The sequence below is a fragment of the Lethenteron reissneri genome, chromosome 37, assembly GCF_015708825.2.
Source record: "Lethenteron reissneri isolate LAM-NWPU_2019-01 chromosome 37, ASM1570882v1, whole genome shotgun sequence".
NCBI lineage: Eukaryota > Metazoa > Chordata > Hyperoartia > Petromyzontiformes > Petromyzontidae > Lethenteron > Lethenteron reissneri.
In genome coordinates, this window is record NC_083815.1 from 9507802 (window position 1) to 9534045 (window position 26244).

The following is a 26244-nucleotide window of genomic DNA, read 5'->3' on the forward strand; positions in this document are numbered from 1 at the left end:
ATCTACACATACATGGATATATACTCTACAAATCAAATCGCCCAGAATGTGCTCTATCTCATCAGAATTTAGAAGCTAAGCAAACTTGAGCCTGCATACTGCTTAGACGGGTGACCACCATGCAATAAACGGGTGTTATGGGCCGCTATGGGGTTACGTTGTGGGCAGCAGAGAGCAGTGCATAAAAATCGGCATGCTCCTTGCATTTTTCCACCCGCACATGTGTGATTATTTCTGATCAAATCAACCCCATAAACTGTGTATGTCGGGAGGCCCTCATTTAGCAGTGGATTGGCAAGGGCTGTAATTTCCATTAAATATGTCATCACATTACACACACTACACTGACATATCACTGACATACCACAGCCACAAACTATAGGGTCCAGTACTGTTAAGCAGTCATTATGTTGAGTGCAGCACATCCAAAGATGTGGTCAACATGTCCCAGTGCTGATGCTAACTAATTGCACCAGGTGTTGTTTTGTATATGCATTGCTTGGATCGTTGTGGAGTGTTAATTATTGATGTGAGACCAGTTTTAAACTTAATACGCACAACTCACACGCATTCTTCAGTGAAAGATACTCGTAACCAGCCTGAATTGTGTCGTTATGAATATCATACAATTATAATTTCTCTTCACTCTAACGTTAATTATTGTGTCTGTGCTTGTAGTAGTCTTTCTTATGATGTTCTGTAGTTGCTGTGCTGCTGTAGAGATGGGTTGCTTTTGGAGTTTTATATTTTTCCTGTAGTAAACTGAATGGGTAGCTGTCAGCATATTTGTGATCCATTCCTCTCTCAGATATTCCTCACCGGCCCGCACTGACCAGTATGGTCTAAAAGTTCTCCTGACCGACAAACTAAAATCTGGATCCACTAGTTATGCCATCGACTGGGAAGGAGCACGGGGTACTAAGAATCAATGGTGCGAACAGGTTCCCTTCTGGATTTAACAGGTGCTACGTTCAATATATGGACTCCCTCGTAGAACTGGAGGAAGAATTGAGTGAAATAAATTGGAACATAGTTGGACTCGGTGAGGTGAGAAGAAAAGTAGATAACTCCATACATTGAAATATGTTTTTTATTTCTACATTTTAGAAGTGGCAACCCTTTTCTATACCAGAGAGTTTTAGGATTCAATAGTATAGGTGGCATTCCTGGAAACTCCATCGTACGTCGGATCCTTTTTTTTCCATAGAACCAGAAACATCACTTGGCAATGTGTGTTTCCTTTTATCAGCCATATTTAACAGGGTTTAATAGGTAAACATCTACAAAACACTCGAATAATAAAATGTTTATGCGAAGTCACATCGGAAACCAGACTGTTCAAACGCATTCAGAGTCATGTCGGAAAGATGCGTCGTAAGTCAAGTTTCTGCGTCGTAAATCGATCCATGGTGGCATTGTATCAACGCAAATGTGGATTATCGTAAATCGGAGACCGCCAGTACTTAGGATGAAGTTGTCCATTTGAGACGTCATATTCGCTTTTAAGGAGAGTAATTTGGCTTGCGCAGTACACATCGAACAATGGCAGACAAAGGAGATAGTGCACCCGAGAGAATAACCTCCATGAAGATGGAGGGATGAAATCGGTCGTGTAGGGGCATTGTATTGAAGGGCTGTGATGGATGTCATATGCGTATGCTTTCATCCAGCAGTCGATACACCAAAACTGAAGATTATTTGTGACGAAAATCATGTTATGCGCATCACGGGTATCATGCAAGCCTATAGCTGTCACCTGTTTAGACTAAATTTCCATACCATTAAATGAAAAGGTAGCATTTTTATGTAATTTTCATAAGTCGTAAGTAATGGATGATTGGATGTATATGTATCGCAAGCGTAACAATCATTATAAAGAAATTAATCTTCACACAGTTCTCTCGTAAGGTTTAAATTTCCAACGTTTTGTTTAAACCCTGCTCATACTCCGCCTGTCCACACGTTTCTGCCAGCAGGCTTCGTTGCTGCCGGTTTAACCGCTTGCGCCTGTGAACTCTGCAGGGAAGAGACCATAGAGCAGCTTGTGAGCAACATGTTTGATGGTGAGAAAAACGAGTCTGCCCTGGTGAATGGAATCCAGGTGCTCCTCACCCTGCTGGAGACAAAGCGCCCAACGTAAGTGAGCATGCTGCTGCTGCTGCTGTGCACAAAAGTGATGTCGTCTTCAATCAGAATTGTTCTCAGGGCTTGGAGGTTACAGTCAGTAATGAGTGTATTGATGTGCATGACACATCCATGGATGAAAATAGGGGCGTAATAGGATTGGGACTGGAGTAGGGGTTCAGGTTATAGATTTGTTGCAGAATTATTTCTCGGTGATGTTTTGTACCAACAAATGTCACACGTTAGTTGTCTGCATGTGCCCAGAGGTTCCAACAGATACCAGCTTTGTGAAGGATAGTCTATTGCACTCAATGCCATTACATTGCAATTGAGACTTACATATTACAGTATAAATACATTGTTATGTTACGGTTGGCAACATGTTACTGTATTTTATGGCTTCGAGTTCTATTTTGGGAAAAGAACAGGTAATATTTTCATTGCATGTATAAATATATCTTGATTAACACGTATTTTTAACTGGTCAGGTATTGCTGTGGTCATAGTTGACTCTCAACAGGAAGCTTTTAAATTTAAAATCCTGATTGGTTTGACCCCTTTTGGTTTGATAAAATTAGTACCACTTGGTGGGAAGTCAGCAGTTATCAATCTATTGAGTGACGAGCTTCTGTCATATAAACGTGGAATTTCGACAGCTGATTCAGGATTGTAAACAAATATATATTGTCTCATGCGTTTGATCAGAAAGACACTGACCTTGAATTATTCACAATGCCGCATTGCCAGTATTTTCTTGATGATTTATTAACGGCCAAGTAAAAGTGTGCGTCTGCTCATCTCTGCATTGGGGCAGTGTACTCATCTCTGCATTCACATGTACATGACAATATCTCCATAAGAGAGGCAATCGCGAATTTACAATATTTTTAATGTTTTTCAACTTCCGAGTGTTAAGAGGCTGAGCGAAACCTTAATGAAAATGTGTTATCGCAACTGTCATTGGAACACCTTCCCCACGGTACCATTCAGTTGTTTTGTCATTGCGAGCAACTCATTTACAAATGAATGCAAGTAAGTAAGGAATGAACGAGCGAACCGCTGTTTCTTCCCTGGCATGCGGTGTCGTGCTCCGGTTGTTGTGTAGGCTCGAGGGACAGCTGGACCTGTTCCCACAGACCACCGAGCGACCGCCGGTGGCCGTGAGTGGTAGCACATTGCAGGGCATCAAGGCACGGTTAAAAGACTTCCACGCCTTATTGCTCGAGCCCCCAAAGGTACTCCCTGGTGTTCATCAAAAGGACCCACAAAGGCATCTGTTTCACGAAGTTGTTTGATGTATTTTTTTCATTTGATGCTCAGTTAAATTATTAGGGGTTTCCAACTGAGAGAACAGCTGTTACTCGTGTAGCTGTTGTGTATGTGTTCAGAGCAGGGGAGCAGTAGTGTAGCGGTCTGCGTGCTGCGCTACGAACTCGGCGACCCGAGTTCGATTCCCGCTCATGGCTAACATCGGTGACGATTACCTGAACCGGTCCTGGGCCTCCCCTATGTTGAATCGGCCTCAAATGAGGACCTGGTGTGGTGTGTTAACATCGCCACTTGGGAAACAAAGGCAGGCGGGTGTGGTGCTGGCCACCCACCCCCTCGCGTGCTGTGCCAGCCTTCATAGGTGCTCGCAAACAGCACTTGCCCTAATGGTCTGTTGAAGGCTATTATGGGGATTTTTTTTATTCGTGTTTTTGTCTTAATCTAAATAAATGTGTTTGTATTTTTTCTCTTTCTGGGTTTCCTCATATATTGCCTGCATAAAACAGCTTGATAGCTGCATAGTCTTTCGTTGCACCCAGATCTACGAGTTGATCATGCTATCCTGTCTCTTTCCTTGCAAAATGTGCATTCGCTGATTTTTTTTTATTTATGGCAAGCCCAAGCAGCTCTTGGGTAATTATAGGGGACTCAATGGAGATGGAATGGGCTAGAAAAAGATGTATGTTGATGTGGGATATGGAGGACCTGAAGCGAAGGAGACTTATTGATGATTGATATCTGTGGTATCAAGATTTACGTTTTTGTGGAGGGGCTTGTAAACACCCTTATGGTGGCTTGTGGTATTCACCCTCAAGTAACAAAGGGAGGCAGAAGTACACTAAATTGAGCAGTGTGCCAGGCAGCTAAAACGTACCAATTTGTAACTTTGGAGGATTATGGCTTGTGCATATGCCAGTCATACAAGCCAGTTAGCCTTTAATATCTGGGTTTTTAACTTTGACCTCCTGCCACTGATAATTTTTGAATTTGTGTCCTTAAGTGCACCTGTCCTAGGCACAAGTACCGATGGTGTACTTATTGCTGCTTCGTGGCAAATGACATTTTGCCTGTAACGCTGTGCCTTTCCATATGTCTATGTATGTATGTGGCGATATAGATATTAGAGTATAGTCCATCCTGAAGGACAGTAACTCCTCCCTGTTTGTTCCTCCCTACCCAGCACATCTGCCTCTAACCAAAACGTTTGCCTCAGAACACATCATTTTCATTTACCTACCCAACATTTCCACCTTACTACATAACTTGTCCACCTATCCAAGCCACCATGTTTGCCTCCTTACCCACATCAGTCTCCCTACCCCACCCACCACTGCCATTTCTCTTGTGATAATTTTCACCCCTCTACCAAAACTTGCCCACCTGCCCACCAAATATTCAGCTCCTTGCCCAAAATATTGGCAACCCTACTCAACATTCCTGCCACCATACTTGGCGTGTCCAACCTCTGTGCTCAACAAGTCCACCTACCTACTTGCCCCGTAAACCTCCATATCGTAGATGACCACCTCTTTAACATTTTTGTAAACGAGATTTATTCCTTTTTAGTTCAAGAGGCATTTTTACGTGTGTCTTTTTTGTGGATCATACAGTGTATGCCTGTGGTATTGTATTCTGTGGGGAGTGGTAGTGCAGCGGTTAGCGTGCTGCTGCGATGAACCCGGCAACACGAGTTTGATTCCCATTCACGGCCAACACCAGTGACGATTATCTGAACCAGTCCTGGGTCTCTACTCGGTCGTCTCGGCCTCAAATGAGCACCCAGTGCGGTGTGGTGCTGACCACTCGCCCCTTCGTGTGCCATGCCGGCCTTCATCGGTGCTCGCTAACAGCACTTGCCCCAACAGTCTTATAAGGTAATATGGGGGATCTTTGTCTTTGCAGAAGAATGCCATGACTACAACAATAGGGGTGCTGGAGCCCCCACTGGGGAACACGCGGCTGCACGTGGCCAAGCTCGTGTCGGCCGTGCTGCAAACCAACACACAAGCACTTAATCAGCAGCTCATGCAGCTCGACACCATCGCTGTGCTGCTGGTGAGCGTTCCTTCACCCATCCCCCCAACCCATGCCTCCATGAATAATTAGCTTTGCTCATGTAACTACTTATTATGGTCTCCCCATGCGATTCGCATCACTTGTTGGATACCCTTCACCAGACACCCCTCCACTCACTATGCACCACACACTTAGTGATGACAGACTGACATTGGGGAATATAAAATATACCTTTCAACATTTTTTTACTTCACAAAAACTGCTGCCCTGTGGAAACATTAAATTTACCATTTTTAATGTGTCCTTTATGCCACTGGCCTTGCATGCTCAACCTGAGTGTGGTGATTGGTCTGATGTTTGGCAGGAAATTCGAATTTCGCCAATAAGGGGGAATGTGGTGCAGATCATACAACCTTCATCATTGGTCGTGGACCTCTACCACAGCTCCCCCTAGTGTAGTTAACATAAGTCTGAGACCCAGTTGTGATATTTTCATGGGTCATTCTCTCACTGAGCTGGCACCATTTAATATTGAGTTGATATAGGGGAGGTCCAAGGAAAGTTTGAATACTACTTGGCATTTATATTATCTATGGTCAGGAAGCAAACACAGGTTATTAGGTTGATGAAACAGTGCTCGCCACTGCGCCACTGCTCCCACAAAAGACATGCAAGCACATAAACGTGCAAAACACAAGCTCACAAAACACTTTTAACACACAAAGTAACGCCCTCTCCATGTGACAATGCAATAGCTCTCTCCGGGGTTGTGCACAGGACCTTTACTTCACGTACGTATGGAACAACTTCTTGCACTTACAAGTGGAGCAGGCGGTCACCACAATCCTCAACAACCCCCCCAGCACAGAGGAGAGCGACGATCCTGGGACAGAGGACGGAGTGGACGTCAGGAGGGAAAACGCCTCGGTAAAAAGTGTATGTATCTATTTCTCTGCGCTGACGAACCCCCAGCATCGATGCAGCCTTCATATGTTTAAGCAAACACCTGGCCACATGGTAACAGAACCCAATAAATTAGCTGGTAAGCATTTCATCATGAATGATATTGCTGTCTTCCTGCAATCATCGTCATGTGGCAAGTAGGGTTCTTGTGTAGGGTTATGGGATCTTGAGTAGAATACAATTATGACATTTAGCTGATTGTCCACTAGGAACAATGGCAGCCATAACTTATGCAAATCCACCATACACTTTCACCTATAATGCTCTTGACAGTCATTCTGAAAGTCATTCCAATTGGACCATGTATTTTTTTTTATCTTTCCCCACAATTTGATTCCAATTGTGCTATCGGCATCACATTCTCAGATTAAGAATGTATTTGGAACTCTTGGCAGAGTAGTGCATTAACTGTTAGAAAGCGGTCCTAGAAAGGAGATTATGCACGTTGAACTTATTTCGCACCATATGTAGCCAACCGTGCTAATCGGAGCTGCGGAATACCATAGAACTGCTTCTGAAATCTCTTCAAGTGATTGCTTATCCACACTAGGGGGGGGCAGTTGAATTTAATCAAATTAAATGCAAATCAAATTGAATGTATTGGCCATTTGTGAGTGTGCTGAGGCTGTCAACTCACTATACTTGAGGAACCTGATTTAGTCATGGACAGTTGACCAAATTTGAGGACAAGATCTCAGCAGTACCAGCACAATGCTCCAGCACTCTGACCTTTGAGCCACTCAATCGTATAATTCATTTCAGGAGGAGTACAAGCGTGCACACATGTACAAAAGACACCCACACACACATTTTACGTATGTTTAATCGTGACTTGTTCCACCTTTTCTGGTTATTATTAGACTATTTCATACATCGGAGCCCTTTAACATTGAATGTATCTTCAAACTTACTTGCTTCTAATTACTTTTGAAATGTCTTCGTGTCTCCTCAGCTTTTCCAAAGGTGTCAACTTGTACAAAGGATGCTCGGTGCGTGGGAGTCAAACGAAAAAGAACAGTACGTTTTTTTGAGTCCTTTGATGCACAGTTTCATTTTTCGTTGTAACGCTTAAACAATTGCGGAAACATTTTCTGCATTTTGAGATAATGAATTGGCTGCATGCTCTTTGGCTGCCTACATTAAATATAGAATGTTTATTATGTAGCCATCATTGCTAATTGGAGGTGTGGGAAGGACAACAAACTAAACACAAAAATCTAAAATGTAGGCCCTGGTAGGGATTTTTACGACCTAAATCCACGTTTCAATGTGGCGCATTAAAAATTTATTTCCAAAAGTTTATGCAATTTCATGTTATGAGTGTTTCGTGAAAATTCCACATTTTTTGATGGTATCCAGTCTTGGTATATGATAAGCACTATTTACTTCCCACCAAGTGATGCAGCCTCATCAGGCAGTGCCAAGTTAAATAACTCTGCTGTTACTGATAATATATTTGACCCTGGATTGAACCTGGGTCTTATAATGATGGGGAGAGGCCCTGTATTTGGACTGGGTTACTGAGCTGTACGTCTCTGCTACTAAGCGCTAATCAGGTTTTGATTGATCATGGCAGGGAGGAAGGTGGAAGGCGGAGGGGCTACATGGGCCACCTGACCAGGATAGCCAACGCTGTGGTGCAGAGCGCGGAGAAGGGACCCAATGCTCTTCTCATCAAGGAGCTGCTCACAGGTGAGGCTGAACCCATTATGGCTCAAACCAGTTTAGATAAACTTATGCAGAAGCTATCTAATTCATTTTGGACGAATGTCGACTTAACACTGATATCTTACATGTAATATTCAGATTGAATCGATACATATCAGTAAAAATCGCTCTTAGAAGGGATTTAAAAAATTACTGCATGCATGGGGTATGATTCTCAATTTCGTAGGTGGCTGTGTAGGCCTGACATTTTTGCATTGGCCACTCCCAAAATGCAGTGATCTGCCAAGATTAATTGGCACTATGTCATCTTGTGAGTCACACCCGTGGCTTTTAACTGGCTGGTACTTGGCTATGTAACTTGTGAATATACATTTTATTCTAAAACATTAACAGTATGATCTTTATTGTTTCATGTGACAACACTTCATTATTTAACTTTTTCCGAATCCTTTTCTTAAATTAAAGGGTGGTTCTTATTCTGAATAATGGGATGATGTGTTACATAGGGTACAATAAAGTAATTGCAGTTTTGTGAAAACTAAAGGGGGGAAACATAATTAATGTTAAGAAGCTTTTTAGATTTTTTTTTATCCAACATCGATTGCTTGGAAATCATCAGATCTGTCCCAAAACTGTTTTACTTTATAATGTCAATGTAAATTCCTACTCAAATTAGCAAGGTGGTGGATGTGGAGGTTGATCATTGAGTCAGTGGTAGAAATTCCACATTTCCTCGGTGGAAAAATGGGAATAATTGTCACTTAATTGTCACTTAAGACAATGTGTTGAAATAGATTAATGAAAATTAAAACCTAAGAAACTATTTGGCTTGGATTGGGGCATCCACGACAATAACATCCAAGTATGTATTTGAAGTTCCAAATGAAACACACTACGTGTGCAGGTCACATTGGTCTAGTGAAATAGTGACCAATACACCAAACACTGAGCCCATTATAGTGTATCTCAACGGTATCCAAAGCCATGACCCAAAAATTTGCTGGATTTGACTCTGTAATTTGCAATAGACATAAAGCATACTAGCGCCATCTATTGGTGGTTATTGCTTTTTTATGTATGGAATTTTGTATTCTTTGCGTCTTCTGGTAAAGCCACATAGATAGAAAAAAAATATACAAATAATGACAATCCCGACGTTTCGATCGCAACACAAGCAAAGCTATCACCCCAACCGTTGGGAAAGAACCATCTGAGGACCCAATCAAAACCTTCACCTTTGCCATACATAGCATGGTTCACCAAAAAGATTTCCAAAATCATGAGCAAACACAAGATTTAACACAGTACATAAAATTCGTGATCTGATCCCTTCTGTGAAGGATGTGATCCCTGACCTGCAATACCCCAGTGTCTACAAACTAAGCTGTGTTTGCGCAATAGTTACATTGGGTAGACTAAGCGACATGTCTCGGACTGGGTTCGTGAACATAAGGCAGATCTGAAACACGGTAGGACCAATACCTCAGCCGTAGCTGATCATTATTTTAACGAGGTGGGCACACACGAAATAGATTTTGCCAAGACGAAGGTACTCTGCAAGCCCACTGGGTATCAGCAAAGATTCGTTCATGAAGCCATCCAGATATATAAACACACACACAATTTCAACTGAGAAGATGGGTACAAACTGAGCAATCATTGGCAGGACTTTATTAACCAGTTTAGGTCATAACTGGCTGTAATGTTCCCTTCCTACCTACCCATGTTAGCAGTTATTTTCGACTCTAAGTTACATTCACTAACGCAGCCATCATTAGCTGTGTTAGTAAATGGCGGCTTGCTATCCTTTTCCACCTCCATGTGGCGATAGTTCTTTCCGAGCTCTCTCCGAGCTTACCTTTACAAGCATCTCTAAACCTTTGTAAACAGCTCTTTGATTGGGGTAGACCTATTGCCGGGTACGGAGACCTCTCCTACATTAACATTAGCTGCCCCGCCCATCTCTAAACCTTTATATACAGCTCTTTGATTGGTGTATACCTACTGCAGGTTACGGAGACCTCTCCTACATTAACATTAGCTGTCCCGCTCATCTATAAACCTTTATAAACAGCTTGCATCAGCAGCTTTCTCCCTCTTTTTTCACCTGATGACGATTGCTTGTGTTGTGATTGAAACGTCATGGTATTGTTTATATTGGTATTATTTTTTTCTATCTACGTGGCTTTACCGAAAAACCCAAAGAATATGAATTTCTGCATTCGCAAAAGTTTTAAGTCAAGATTTATTAAATTTAGTCGGGTTTTTTTTTTCTTCAGTCATAATGAAAATGTTTGTATGCTTAGGTTGTTGTTGGTTCTGATTTGTCCTGAGATCCACAAACATATTTTGTAATCCACCTATGGATCGAGATCCACGTATCGGCTACAGCTGATCAAGCGGGTCGTTGTTGTCAGAAATGTTCTTACATTTGCACCAGTAGCGTACGTTTCCTGACACGCCTCTTCTCCATATTCCTGGCGCAGAGCTTCCAGACGACTACAGGGAGCGGTGGGACGTGTTTGTGGGCAGCGCACTGGTGGACATCAACAAAAAGAACACAGTAGATTTGGTGAGGAGCCTCGTAAGTTGTGCGAATTATTGTTCCTATATTATTTTTCCCCCCTCAACGCTTCTGCCAAGCTTTAACCTTTGCTTTCCTTAATCTTCCTGGAGTGTGGTTATTCAACTGAAAAAATAAGTCTCTGCAGAGAGTAATTTGGAGTGAAAGCCACGTTGATCTTTGACAATTGATGGCTTTAACGTCGGAAACAAGCTGTGTTCATCCATGGAAATTGTCAAGGTGTACTTGTAATCTCGTCACTTGGTGAGTGTTACACAAAAAGCACCATTTTATGTTTTGCCTGTTGTAAAATGAGTCTTGTAAATGTATTTTTCCACAATTGTCACTTTCAAAATCCAGGTAATTTATCTTTACTTGGTGCACACTTAGAGGGTGTAAGAGTCCAGTGACATCTTGTGGACCCCTCTGATTGGTGATGACTTAGAATTCGCTGGCCAAGGGAGTTCTTGGATTTGATATTGGTGGATCACGTAAGGGGACCCTTGATGTGAGTGAGACACCAGCCAAACGGAAATTAGCTCATTGTAGATGGTGTTTTGAGTTTTCCTCCTTTCACGGATTTATCTAGTTATTCCAGTTGATACAAGTTAAACATATTTTTTTAAGATATCGGCCAGACATCTCATGTCGAGGTTTTGAGACTCGAGAGGCTTTCTTGGCTAAATAATCGATTTGTTTGCATTTTTAAAATTTGGAATTGCACCTTGTGTAAAACTCAATTGTTACTTCATCATCTGCTTTTTTTATCAGCAGGGTTCAATATTAACAGCTGCCGTCTATCGCTGGCAAAACCTGTGCTGCATTATGTTGATTGTAGCCATGCAACAATTCATCCTGATACCATGATTAAATAAATTGTCATGATTCAGGGTTATTATTCGATACCAAAATTTATTCCTGTTCGTCTTGTTTGTAATATTCATCTCCTATGTTTATTCTATTAGCCTAAAGGTAACATGGCTTAATTTGCATACTTTAATTTCCATAATCGATTAAGCACGTTAGTCTGTGCTCCATCGTGAGGGCGAGGATATTTGTGCTTCATGAATTGTTACATACTGACATGAATTCAACGATGCCCTTGCTTTTTGGAGAATCGTTTTTACTTTCGACGTAAGTGGTACTTATCATAAAGGTACGAGCCGTTTTTTGGTCTGCATCCTACAGCAAACAATGCCCTTAATAGAGGTTTTCTAGGGTTAGATTGTGTAAATATAAATGTGTCGTTAAACCCGCCACCACCCAACACAGCCAATTAGTAAGGTTTGACGTAAACAGAACATGCCAATTACTTGCTAGTTCAGCACACCGTTGTTTTGGAGAATAACCCCACAACATTTACAATTCGAGTATGACGTTTCACCGGTAATTACAACCAGCCTCATCATTATGGATAATATGGGTTGTGAGTATTGGACGCTAAAGCCAAACAAAGCCCAAGTTACTTGACATTGTTGAACAGGTAAGTGATTCGGGGCTGAGCCTTGCTACATTGACGTTCATCAAAAGTTTGCTTCCAGCTCCAAGCTGACCGCGATCGTGCCTTTTTGGCATTTTATTGTGGGGTTGCTTCTCTGTTGACACTGCGGCTGTGTGACTGCGGGTGTCGGCGGCGCAGGTGAGCCCCTACAACCAGCACTCGTCGAGCGAGGATGACGATGCAGACATCAAGGACATCGGATTCCCCCCGGATGCCTCCCTGCAGCAGGTATACGCGTCCGACCGGCAGGCAGCATCGCGCCACGCAGCCAGCAAACAATGCAGCACCGGCATTTAGCTCGCGAACGTTGTTTGTCATCATTATCAGCCCACATGGATGGTCATTACCTTGGTCATTATGGTTGTCATCACTTCGATCGCCACACCATTATCATGTTCACCGCAGTTGAATCCATTATTATTATTACCGCCATTGTCATAATCATAATTTATAATTTCCATTCGCATTGTTATTATCATCGTCATAATTTTGGCCACAAATCATCATTATAAAGCGAATAATTGTTAAACTAAATATAATTGTTACTCACTGTAATTGTCACACTTTGATTAATTTGTATTGCTCTCAAATGGCCGTTCCACATTGTTGTTACCATCCTTATGGTAACCATCATTACCATCAACATACTTATGTTACCATCATTGTGTTCTATTTTTGTTAGAATAGTTATTGCTATAATCATAATCTGGCCTTTCAATCATTGGTAGTGTTTTCACCATTGTCACAATCATAAATTTGATTGTTTAGTGTAGACATCACTCAATGTCATCTCCCATCAGCATGATTACTGTATTTTCATTAATCATCAGCCATTCATATTTAATTTTACCAGTTGCCAGAACAATGTCTCATAGCACCACAGCACACATCACAACATCACATATTTTTATGAGTATTGCTGTTGGTACAAACTGAGAACACCTCTTGTCATCGTCATTAACACTGTTTTATAACAAAAACAATATTCTGATGTATATTCTTAGTAAACAAGAAATATTTTGATTTTAAATTACGCTTGAAGGAATGCAATGAAGAAACAGGCATTTGGTTAAAAATTTTGGTGTTTTTGGTTCAGCTTGTTTTAGCATATTTTCAGCTTCGCTCTTCGGCAACATCCGAATTGATTTGGTGGCATTTATTTTTGAGCGATTTGGGGCATCTTTGAATGAGACAATATGCTTTCTTTTAGACACTTGCGAAAATGTATGGATTTCATCTGATACTTTGTTTTCTCGCTATGAAGCCAATTCACAGGTGAAAGTAGTGTATCTGCATGCCGACAGTGTTTATGCACATACATTGAGGCCGAAAAGTAAAGCTCACCGTGTGACAAGTAACATCATGGCATAGTCAAGTGGCCTGTTCCACCAGTCATGTAATAGCACGTTGGAAAAATTATGCCATTTCGCCGGCTGGCAAAATCCAACATTGCCCGCTTGCTTTTTGCATTTGTTTACGAGCGCGCTTTGTTTTGCATTTTTCAAAAGCAACCCTTTTTGTGTTGTTTTCTTTTTTCTTCTGTTGTTGTTTGTTGCCGTTGGCCTTTTTCTTTCTTAAATCTGGCCGTCGCTCATTTGTCGGGCGATGCCAGGCCTTCTCTGATTATCAGATGCAACAAATGACGTCCAATTTTGTTGACCAGTTTGGCTTCAGTGATGAGGAGTTCGCCGAGCAGGAAGACAATGTGAAGTAAGTGGCTTCTCGCGTCCTGCTTGCCGCTCCGGAGTTAATATTACGTGGTGTCACGGGGCAATGGAACGTAGTGGGAACGCTAGTTAAATCTATTTGTAGCACAAAGTTAAAGCAAAGAGCACTTAACTCGGATCCCTAACCCTGCAGAAAATTATTAAAAATGCACAATGCTCTTCATGATATTGAGCTGGGCGGTGCTAGAGTTAAAACACTCGACTCATAATCATAATTTCCCAGTTGAGGTTAGACTAAGTTTATTATGCCTCTGGGGTCTAAAAATGAGTACCACTCTTGTGAGAAATCAAGTGGTGGAAGTGCTGTTTAAGTATTGTTCATTATTGTCTAGGGGTCGTCTCATTTTGGACGTGTGTCGGAGTGTGGCTTTATTTACACATTTAAATAAAATACAATTGTACAATCAGTTAATAACAACACATTGTGGTCTCTCTGGGTCAGGACATTGTCTGATATTGGTTTATATTCAATCAACATTGGTCATTCTGGTTGGAGATTGATTGGAATTTTCACTGTCATTTAATAGCCATTGACAGATGACCCCCACCTCATTGCTATTTTGATTCAGGAGAAAACTGACCTTTATTTATTTGCATTACCAATTGGTGTTTGTCAGGATGAGACAAAGTATGCACTAGTGTTTAACATGGCACGTGAAAAAGGACGACCTGACCCATTTAATTATTACATTTACTGTTCTGGAATATGCTTGTAATATAATCATTTAAAGATGTATTTTTTAGATGCAGTGTTGGCCTATACATTTTAAATCAGTGTTTAATATCGAAAACAGTGTATTCCATTCACTTGTGGTTTTATTGTAATATTAGCTGGTGCTCCAAGTATACATCTACAAACCCACGTGCACATTTTTCTAAAAGTGTTGTTATACATAAGGTAAAGTATGGAAGCACGCATGTTAGAAGGCTGATGTGAAACTATTTCAATTTTGCTTGCTGCGCGTAATTTTTATTTATCTTCCGCTTGTCTGTTTCAGCGCTTCCTTTGATAGAGTATCTGAAATAAATTTTGCCATGAATGCAAACGACGAAAGCGTAAGTAACTCGCTCACGGGACACGCTGCCCCTATGCCCTTAGCGAATCCAGTTGAACACGATGACTGAATGCCACCGCCTTTTCTCGTTCAAGAAGCATCTCGTGTCAAAACATGCCCATCTTATAACGTGAAGTTAATTTAGACTTGGTGTTTTGTCCGACTGATCAGGCGAAATCTCGCACTGTTCCTTTTCACATGTGAGGCCCCATTATTTTATAATGGGTAAGTAATGCAAATTATGCCCTTGCCATGTATGTTCTCTATCGTTCAGCTTTAGGAACCAAAGGTAAATTTTTCATAATCTGTGGTATATGCTCTTTCAGGAATCAATATTAACATCACTTTTATTGGTAAAAATAACTTTATAGATCTCTTTCCTTGAGTAGGCTACATTGAAGGAATTCATCACTTGAGGAATAGTGCATTATACCTGTTCCCATTTGCAGTGCTGTAAATGCTTTAAGTAATGCAGAAAGGTGACAAAAGGAATAGTGCTTAACTCCTAATCAGTGATCCTGTGATAAACACGTGGTGATGGTGCAGCCCTGCAATCGCTTGCACATGCCAATGCTGGCAGAGGTCTCTGTTATGTCTGTGTGTATGTTGAACTTCTTGTGCACCGTACGCAGCCAACTGTGCTAATTGGAGGTGGTTGAGGGTCCACCCTGCACTCGATAGAATGAGCACAACTTTGTGGGAAGTCAATATTGGTCATCATATGTAGATGGTGGACCTTCCCATGGGAAAGTGGAATTTTCATCCCTGGCTCATTGCCACCAATGATGAGTTCTGCCCCAAGCTTTCTGGAGTAGGGAAACATTTTGTCCTTGTTGAAAATAAATGAATTACTCGCATTTCTCCTATGTAGCTCTGTCTTATCTCTGGGTTTTTTAGGGACGGATTAAACATTGAGTTTCACCAATTCCATCCTTATTTAGTCTTACTGCTAAATATACCATTGGAAATTCCACATTCCCATGGTGGGCGGCACCATCTATTTTTCCCATAGTCCAATTCCTGTGGTCTTTCCACAAATTGGTGCTGCATATTAAGTTGTCCCTGGAAGGATGATTGGCACAGTTCAGACCATGAATCGAGCGCTATGATCACCGATCCATCGGTAGGGAGTAGCCTCAGAAATCCACGAGTGTGGGTGAGGATTTGGGATCGGCATTGAGGGTTGGGAGGAGAGAGCTGTGGTGTGGACTGCGTATGCTCTGTGAGTGCCACGTCCCAATTGTGGGCTGCCCTCTCCCCGTGCTTGTGCCTGCAGCAAAACGCGGCGCTGTTTGAGGCGTGCTGCAATGAGCGCATCCAGCAGTTTGACGACGAGAGTGGCGCGGACGAGGAGGACATCTGGGAGGAGAAGCAGATCACATATGCCACCAACGTCAAAGTCCGGCAGAGGTGACGCAACGTGGACCCTCGCGACGACGGCACACGGCCCCCAAGCTCATGAGCGCTCTTGATTTCTCGGTTGCCACCTGGTTCTCTAATTTATATGCTCCCATTTGCTTGGTTTGATTATCCTAACACCGTCATCAATTACTTTTTTTTCTTAATTTGGAACGGCCGTTTGCTGTTAGAAATAGTTGTTGTGCATATGGCCGTGTGATACACTCTTACTACTTGGTTTATGAGAAACCAGCAGTCCGCACGTCCTTTCCGGCCCTCCAGCCAGCCAGCGGGCAAGCCTTTTTTGTCATATAGTCTGATAATTATTAATAGCACTGTATCAATCCACTGCTCGGTGAAGGATGCAGATGTCCTCGTGCAGATATGCACGAGCACTTGGGAGCATGGCACGAGCCAGAAAGGAATCCACGCAGTTCTTCCAGCCAGAAAACTTTTCCAATATAGTATGAAAGGTTTGTGAAATTACAGCCAAGCACATCATTATGGCAGCCCAATGACCCGCTGCGTCTTTAGTGACCGACTTCTTAATACTTCAGTGCAGTGATGTCACTTGAGATTAAGTTCCTATGTCGATGTTTATTAATTCATTAATTGGAGCTTCATTTGTGTGGGCAACCTGAGACGCACAACATAGTTACATATTTATGGGATAAAGTTGTTAGTTTTTTAGGATATGTCTCTTAACCATTAGGTGATAATTGCTTCTTTGGTAAGAGGGCCATTCTCTTCATAGGATGATATGCAACAAGAAAAAGTGAGCACATCTGCATAATAACAACTTAGCATCTGTTTGGATCGCAAGATTATTATTTAGCGGACTGGGAGAGGGTTTTTTTTCGCATCATGTATATCCTGGAACTGTGTCATTACCAGTAACATGTTGCGTAATTAGCAGGGAAAGCAGGTGAAAGTAATGAAAGAAGTGAAGTTTGCAGGAGACGATTTACACGAGGATGTATTCTGTTATGACTTAAATTACACTGGTCAACACACTTTTTCTGGCATAAGGTATTCCAACGGTTATAAGGTAATGTTGGGGTGCTGATTCCAAATCTGGCATCAGTTTTTGTTTATCACATCAGGTTTTTTGACATATCAAATATTGCATTTTCAATAAAAACTGCAGAAGAAAAATATTAAATAAATGTGGATATCTACATAAAATGATATTATAAACACACTATCCTAAAAATACAGCACCATATTTTAACACTAAAGCAGTCACTGACTCGCAACAACTTGCAATCATAAGTGACGGATTTAATTTCGGGTAAAATCAATGAAAATGGGGTATGCCGATAGCATAAAAATGAGATGTGATAGAGCAAATTTGAGATCAGATATGGAATCAGCACCCTGAAATGAGTCTAAAACAGCTGCAAAAGTATAGGCCAGACATTTTTTTTGTTGACCAGTGTTATTTATTTCCCGGTGATGTCAGTGATTTAGAAAAGTACATAGTTGGTAGAAATGCTTCAGATTTGTCAGGCAAACAAATATTAACAACTTAACTTTGAAAGATAACACGTACTTTGTGGCATAACTGGAAGCAGTCAAGAAATTTAAAATTCTATTTTTTTGCTTGATCTGGATGTAATCTAGGTCTACTGCACTCACCGGTTGGGCAGATGCATATTCCAACAATGTTCAATTTATTGAATGTTTCTATCATCCGTGTATGTTGACAATCATATATGGTACATTGGCAGTGCTTCTGGCAAATTTTGAAATGAAACCTCTGGAGCATTTTTAGTTCGAAACGTGTATTTTGTTTAATACTAATTAACAGCACTGTCTTTGTACTGTTTGCCTTTTGATGTTCTCTGGTCTGACACTGGTGAGCTAAGCTCTAAAGAAGGCTGTCTGTTTGAGGCCAATCGGTTTCAAAGACAATGCATTGATTATCAGAGCATGTTTGTTTGCATGTTCACCACAAAGTACGTGTGGTTAATCCAGACTTGATTCCTTGCAAAAGGTTTCTATTTAGAGTTTGACCATCCTAACTTGCTTTATTGCCAGAAAGGGTGAAACCTATTATTTGTTCATGCTTTGATACTGGCAAAAAGGTCCTATTTTGTGTATTTTGTTGCCTGTTTTTTGGTTCCACGGCGTGCTTTGAAAAATGTAGCTTGCGTACAAAATCATTGCAGGAGCAGAAATTGCTTTATTTGAATCAAGGTTAGCTGTAGGGTAATGGATCAAATCATCTGTTTTGTGTTCTCTGCTCTAATTGCTTTTACCCGGGCCGATGACCACCTTGGCTAGAATTAAAATTCTGCATTAAAGTTCATTCCACAAGCAATGAAATACATTCCTTATTTATTCCAGCGCAGTTTGACTGAATAATCCCAAGGAAGCAGCCTCGGCATGTTGATATTTGTGCCGATTGCCCTGCGACCATGCACAGCACGGATTTCATTGCGAGCAATTGGGAAGCACGCGCTGCAAATGAGTGTGCCAGAACCCAGTGCACGCAGAATGTTTCAGCTCACGGCTATGTTGTTACCAAGGGGGGCAAGTTTCTTGAACGTATCACATGTGCAGACCATGTCTTCAGCATTACAGTTTTTTTTTTCAAGTTACGCATGGTATTTTTGGACGTGGCTTGCAATTTTTTGCCGTCCTTAATTTAAATTTGTGTTAAGTTAGTTTAAGTTACGTCATTTATTACGTGTATTGCCACCACGTAGAAATATTCCGGATTATGGTGCTGGCAACACAATCTCCCACCAATTGCCATGCCAGCTTTAATGGGTGCTCACTAATAGCACTCTCCCCAACACCTCTGTCTAAAGTGGGGGATGGAATCTATTTTGTGTCCTCCACCACCGGGGCCGCTGTCCTACAGACTCCTCCCCCTGTCTTCTATTGATGGTCAGGTTTGGTGTGTTGTATTCGACCAGCAATACGGGCAAAACGTCGGGCGATAGTGGGGGCAGCGAAGAGAGCACAGACTCGGAGGAGGACGTGGAGGAGGAGGACGTGAGCGTCAAGCCCTGCCGCCACTCGGCCAACAACAACAACGCGGAAGACCGAATGGATGTCGACGGTGCTGACGGTGGGTGGTGCTTGCTGCGTTCGATTTGTGTCGATACACAATTATAGCAGTTGGCTGTACAGCTCCAGGGATCTCAATGGGTTGTGTGAAAGCACTTGCACACAACTGGTGAATAATAAGAATAATGTCATGTATGAATAAAATCCTTGATGAGTCATTTTACTTTTTCACAAGGGCCTTGTTTGGACTGTTCCGTTTTTACGAAGTAGTTTGCTTGTGGGATGAAGCTGCAGTACCTATAGAAGATCCACACATACAAGGGGATAACATTCACATTCCACACAGATGGGTTCACGAAACTTAATGGTGTACTGCTATCTTCTAACTACCTAACAGGCAAACAAGTTTGGAAGTCTGACAACCGAAGTGATTTGCTAGCACATTCCTCCAAAGTGCACCACCAAGCTTGGCATGATGCTGGATTAAAGCCCTGTGCCTGCGTGACACTGTCAGGCACTAAGTGAGGTTCTGGGTTCTATCCCTGAAGTTCCTTGATCAATGTATCAGAAGGTTAATATTGATCATATGCACTGAACCAGTTCTCGTATAATCCTATGTTTTAACTCTAAGGCTTCCTATTATACTGGGGAAGCTCATAATGGCTATGAATGAGTCGATGTCACTGAGGTTCCTGGAATTAGCATCTTTCTCGCTCGCTTTCAGAGGAAGCTTATCATCGCTGTTACAGCATTGAGTCTGCATTAATTTGTCACATAAAATGTGAGCATGCAGTTTATCACAGCGGCTCCTAGCACCTGGCTTGTATTGGCAAAGTGCAGCCTCCTAATGCATCTTCAGGACTGCAGCATGGCTTACTTCCATGTTCACCGGTGGAAGAAGGATTCGACGCTTACGTGATTACATAGATTTCCTCTTTCACTTTCGTAGGGTATAGAGGCTGACATTTTTATTACTTTCCAGGTTCTAGAGCTTGATTATGACAAAAGCAGCTAGAAAAGTAACTCTTGGTCTTTGAATACAGTTGCCAAGATGCTTGCAATGTCATTGCCTTAAAGGTTTGAAAGACAACATGGTAGATGTAATCGGGAAGAGGATGGAGGGACGGGTGATCGTGACAGCCATTCGAGTGGCATCCAGAGGTTAGCTACCAAGAGGTTAAGACCTGAAGTCAGATGATGATGATGATAAGACTTGTAGAGAAAACCTTGGAGGTTCATTGTCAACAGTGTAACAGCCATAGCCTCTGTAAGATGGAAGTCAATGATGGCAGTGTGGTGACATCAACAGCATTGTCTGTGATAACCTGCTGACTAACCGGTTGACTGTAATCTTGTCTCCCATCGCAGCTTCAGGTCCCGGATGGACAGCGCGATTTGATGACGTGGCGATGGACACGGGGGGTGGGGCATCTGCCGACGGTGACGTGGGAGGACGGGCGGGTGACAGCAGCAGCACCAGCAGCAGCTCCAGTTCGTCTCCAGCTGTAGTGGACACAGGCTCCAGTCTGTGGGAGAACGCAGGGGGCAGCCCTGGACCTGGGCAGCAGGGCCTCAGCTGGGCTGATTTTCCTGACACCAAACCCAAAACCTCCAGGTGCCCCCTCCCTCCTTTCTTTGCTGCCCGATATTAGAGCTCTGTGAACAGCAAAAATGAAACGTGGACAAAAAGTGAAAAGGTCATACTTGCTGTAAATGTAAAAAATATATTCTTAAACGATTTGATTACTTGTTCAGATTCGAGGATACTATTTGGCTTCTTGTGCCCTTGTGATATTTAATCTTTAGTTGTATGAATCTATGGTATAAAGTTATAAATATGTATGCACTGGAAATTATCTTGTACACCTTATTTGATGCATGTATTGTAAGTGTATTAATACACTTTAAATGATGAATCATTATAACCCAAATGCTTTACAAGGGTTAAAAAAGCAGACTGTTAGGTGATGGCACACACTAGCTAAACAGCTCCCCTCCCTTGTTGCTAATCAAATGTACCAAGAAGCCCATATTACTAACCCTGGCCCTGGTGCATAACCAGCCTTCTTTTCAGTTTTTGTTATTTCACTTTTCATGTTCACAGTGCGTCTCGGTCCTTGATGTGCGACGTGAACAGGTATTGCTGGGCTTTTTTGAACAAAGTGCAAGTGGCATTTAAGGTCAACAGCATTTTCATTTGACAGGCGTATATGCAACACTTGGACCAGTTTCCTACTCTGCTCATCGGCAAGCCATGGTTGGTTCCACAATTTTTGATTTGTGACGGTACAACCAAGAGCCAGTATGAATACATTCAAGCCTTTGACTCATTAAATGAGCAATGGGGGTAGCAGTCGCCTCTGTTTTTGGCGACTAGACAGTGGTGGGAATTTTGCATTCCCATGGTAGGGGTCTACCATAGGTTGACCACTGTTGGCTTCCCGTATAGTGATACTTGCTTTATCTACCCCAGAGGGATGATAGGTAATACATTTTACCATACAGAAATGTGTAACTTGCACCGTATATACTGTGTATTAAAATGAAATTCCAAATTACTCTAATTTTAACAAGGTTAGGATTTTATCATCGTTATTCTAACTGTTCCACCTGAATTTACTTTTATCATGTCAATAAATATTTTTGTGTGATGGGAAGTCAGATTATAATGAATATTGCATACACATGACATTATTTAGTATTTCATTGTGTATACTAATAATGACAAATGACCTTATAAAATAAACAATGCTTTAAAATAGGCCAAGTAATTCTCAACTTTTTGACGTGCCCTCGTACATGTGTATCCGTTTGTACAGACCCCCCACAGCATTAGCACACATCAGGTGCAGGATTGATTCCCTTATTTAAGTATATCGTATGTATAAAACCCCACCTGCTGTCACTTAAGTTTTAATATTAACATGCATTTTATATTACAGGAGCTTTTACCTGAGCAACAGTGCACCTGCAAATCTGCCCTTTTAACATGTGGGACATTTTTAGGGCCATTACAACGATGAAAAGCTGAAATTCATGGCTGCAATCTCTTATGTTCAGTCCACACACCAAAGGTGTCTGGGAGCGAGTTCGTGCCTCGTGAACTTCCCATTTTAAAATGTCACCTGTTTGCATGCTGGTGATTTACTCTCACTGAATGTGCACATGCAAACTAAGCAGTTCTTGTCAGCCTTCTGCGATGTCACTATACCGCATTATAAAATTCTAAATGCCCATAAAACATACATAAAAAAGACTCCTGACTCTTAAGAGGTGTATTGAAAGGCGTCGGGTGTCGGTACTGAGCTGGCACCATTGTGATCCTGGTTTCAAATCCAAGCAGCCACTCGTGATCAAACCGGGTTCTCCTTTGTCATCTGTTAATGGTTTCAACTAATAAGCTGCACAAAAACCGCCATATTACATTTTCAATAAACGTGTTACTTCCCATAATTCCAGTTCTAAGAATGAAAAAAATATCAATTTGATTACCCGTACCATGTATGGGAAGTGCAGTACCCTTTGTGTGCTTCAAATTAGGTTGCTTGAATATCGATCTCACATTTCCTTTCACGGACCATTCTTTAATAGAGGGTGATACGTTCCTCTGCGATATATCCTCGTTTAAGGACTTAATGCCGAGAGCACATTTTATAGTTAAATAAATCCCTGACTCCCTAATTGCATTCGGAGTTTTTGTACGATCTCAACTACTTGTGTTTACCAAAAAGAAACTTATCCAGTGTTCATTCTCGATTTGAAGTTTTTGTGACTGCAAGGATCCATGCTCTTTGGTTATTTCAGCAGTTGCTTCTGGCTGTGGTGGTCCCACCTGATGACGAGCGCTTGTGTTGCGCCTGAAACGTTGTTATTTAAAAAAAATTTACCTATGCGACTTTACCGAAAGAACCAAAGTGTATTTATCCAGTGTTGTAGACTGTCTGGAAAAGTGCTCTTATCACTCCTTGTGATGTGATTAAGTGCTTTGTGCAGTATACAGCATCACGCTTGCTGGTCACCTTAATTCCCTTACGAATTAGTAAATCAATTTAGGCTAATTTTACCTCCAGTAGACCCTGATCAAGTCCGGATAACAGTTGCCACTGGTGTCTTATGTCATGGCTGATAGATGAACCGATATAGTTGGTCAGAGTCCAAGGGCACAACTCGCCACCACATTGCTTCCCACACTTCCATGCATCCAAGTACAGCCATACACATGGCGGGCACACATACAAACATGATTTCCATACTTTTTGTTGAGGTCTTATCATTTATGATTTTCTATTGTAAATTATATCTAGGTATACATTTGTGCATTACACAATGATTGTAACTGCACACTAGGTTTATCTTGTATGCATGCACATTGCATGTTTTGGTAAATGTAACTGCTGCTTTCATATTTAGTAGCATGGGTGTTGGTCATAATTCATATTACAGTAATTTACATGATATGTCAATTCATTGTCAACTTGACTTAACATTAATTGAGATTTAGTTTGACTATAACCTCCATATACCTTATATGAAAACAGCATTTAAAATTTTTTTGCAATTTTATTTATCAGAGTTGAGAAAGAGGTTTTAGCAGTTTGTCGAATACTGTTCCATATGCTTATTGTCAACAAGGCACCAATTGGCAAAATAATTCCTATATATGCAGCCCTGCTTGTGGAGGCACTTATGGCCAATTTCACTTCAATGGGGAAAAAAAATCTGCAAGCAAGTCAAATGCACAACAGTGAGTGGATGGCATCAAATAGATATCGCTTTGCGTCCACGAGTTTTTCCGGACATTGTTATGTACAGGTGTAAAGTAACGCTATTCACTTTGAGCCTCATGGAAGGGTTTGATATATTTTTTGCAGAAGGGTTTCCCAAGTTGAACGTGGTTCATGTTGATCAAGCACATTTGGTGTGTTAACCATGGTTAAATTAGGATTATTTTTTTATGTAAAAGTGCAAATTTTGAGCATTTCATTTCGGTGAATCATTTTTTGTTTTGGAGATAAATAGTTACAGGTAGTCTTTTATAGTTCGGCGACTTCGAGGCAAGGGTTGGTGGTGGATCATGATGAAACCTTCAAGCCAGTTGGGTTGAAGGTAACCAGGAGATGGTAGTACACAAAGTAGATTCCTGACCTACCTGTAAAGACTTTTGAGAGTTATTCCTTTCATATGCCTGGGTTTTTGCCAGGTTATCTCATTTCTACAACCAAAACTCTAATAATAAAGTGGCCAAGTGTCATAATTCAGGAACCTCGAGCTAATGTGTTTAGAAGCTCATTCAGGTTTAATTTAATACATGAAGGACATTATTTGGACAGTCATATTTTGAAACAATTGAGCTTGGCTGCTTTTAAATTTGGCTCCTTCACTAAACTGAAAGACATTGCTTCGAATAATTTGAGTGTGCGTGAAACACTTAAAAAAAATCCGTACACACTGGCTAGCAGCCCACTTTCTGTACTACCATCGCTTGGCCTGACATTTGCAAACTACACATGTTGATGCACAACCCACAAAGGCACACTTGCAGATGGCAGCAATATGAACCAATGCAACGTGTTTGAATAAGGAACTAATGTGCCTCACTCTTTGCAGTCTCTCGGTCACCGGCCCCAGGAGTAGCTCTCCCATCGCAATGGAAACTGGCCCTGACACCACCGACCACACGAACAAGCACGCGGCCTCGCAGACGGCCGGTGAGTTTGACCATGGCCGCTGTGGATAGGAGTCCAAGAACACAGCCTTCTTGTAGCTCAAATTACAGGACCCTGGAGACTGGGTTTCAATGCCACAGCTTCAGCACATGGAGACCGGTTTTGGCCACTCTTACAAAGCAGTCTGGAGACATGGTGCCTTCTACACAGGTCGTTTGGTCGAAGAGCTTGCAACCTTTAACATTTATAAATTCTGTTTGTCTTCACACTTTCGGCTTCGTCCGAATCATCTCCCTGCTCGAACGAGCAATGGGCAGGCACTTGTCTCCACTCAACCAGTGGTGGAAATTCAGATTTCTATTTTTTACACAGTCTTTTCATAGGATGACCATTTGTTAGCCTATATTAAAATTACCGTTTCTTGCTATACACAACATTGAATTGTTTGGAATTTTTTTGAAAACTGTCAACGGTTTATTGTACTGAGCACTGCACATCCTCCATTATCATTCAGTCATGTAATGTCATTTAATCCGACCGTGTCAGTCTGTTATTCACTTTGACTAGTGTCATTCATTGCTATTGGTCGAGACATTCAAGTGTCAGGGAGACGTCACTAACAAAAGAAACTTGTTTTGGTTTATGACGGGGAGCTGAAAGCCAGTCTCCTGAAATAGCTCGGAGATTCAGGCCACTGATCCTGAAAAGGAGTCCTCTTATTGCCACAGTGATGAGGTTATGACAAGGCAAATGGAGTGAACCATTATTGTCGGTTCCAGGCCACTGCCTGGACACGAGGGGAGACTTGTACCAATACAGTTGAACCAAAGTGACGCAATTTTTGGTTTATTGCTGATGTCAGCAGAATAGCGACTGCTCAAAGCAAGCAGAACACAATTGCAACTCGCGTTTCAAAATCCCCTTTGTCATTGGCGCAGCAAGGCTAGTCTCCTCATGGTTTCTCTTTAAATTGTACTTATTTTGATAATTTTCTCATCACAATAAATGTAAACCCTTAAAATGCTTTCATGGTCTGTGCCATTGGTGCAAATCAGATGGTAAATTACAGGCTGGCAGGTAGTAGACCACTTAACTGGTACCACTGAACCTGAGTTTTAATCTGAGCAGCCAACTGTGCTTAAACCGGATTCTCAAGTTTTAACGATTTCATGAACTCTGCCTGGCCACCAAAAACTGCATAATACGAATAAATTAATTTGACTGGTAAATTTCAGCTCTGAAAAAGTATAGTTTTAACTCTCATACAGAATCTCAT

The 26244-nt window shown here is 41.6% G+C and overlaps 1 protein-coding gene across 12 annotated transcripts in view; it reads left to right on the plus strand.

Annotated features, from left to right (window-relative positions):
- Window positions 1-26244, plus strand: part of LOC133351414 (serine/threonine-protein phosphatase 6 regulatory subunit 3-like) — a 61704-nt gene that overhangs the window by 22409 nt on the left and 13051 nt on the right. For 7 of the 12 annotated variants that reach the window (XM_061566606.1, XM_061566599.1, XM_061566609.1 and 4 more), the window contains exons 7-20: window positions 2023-2136; window positions 3230-3359; window positions 5296-5448; window positions 6187-6345; window positions 7325-7389; window positions 7949-8064; window positions 10527-10624; window positions 12243-12332; window positions 13717-13814; window positions 14830-14887; window positions 16163-16296; window positions 19185-19363; window positions 20671-20917; window positions 24910-25010. In XM_061566606.1, the coding sequence (XP_061422590.1) occupies window positions 2023-2136; window positions 3230-3359; window positions 5296-5448; window positions 6187-6345; window positions 7325-7389; window positions 7949-8064; window positions 10527-10624; window positions 12243-12332; window positions 13717-13814; window positions 14830-14887; window positions 16163-16296; window positions 19185-19363; window positions 20671-20917; window positions 24910-25010 (1742 nt within the window). The remainder of the gene's footprint in view (window positions 1-2022; window positions 2137-3229; window positions 3360-5295; window positions 5449-6186; window positions 6346-7324; window positions 7390-7948; window positions 8065-10526; window positions 10625-12242; window positions 12333-13716; window positions 13815-14829; window positions 14888-16162; window positions 16297-19184; window positions 19364-20670; window positions 20918-24909; window positions 25011-26244) is intronic. The other 5 variants (XM_061566604.1, XM_061566607.1, XM_061566603.1 and 2 more) reach the window with 5 other exon arrangements.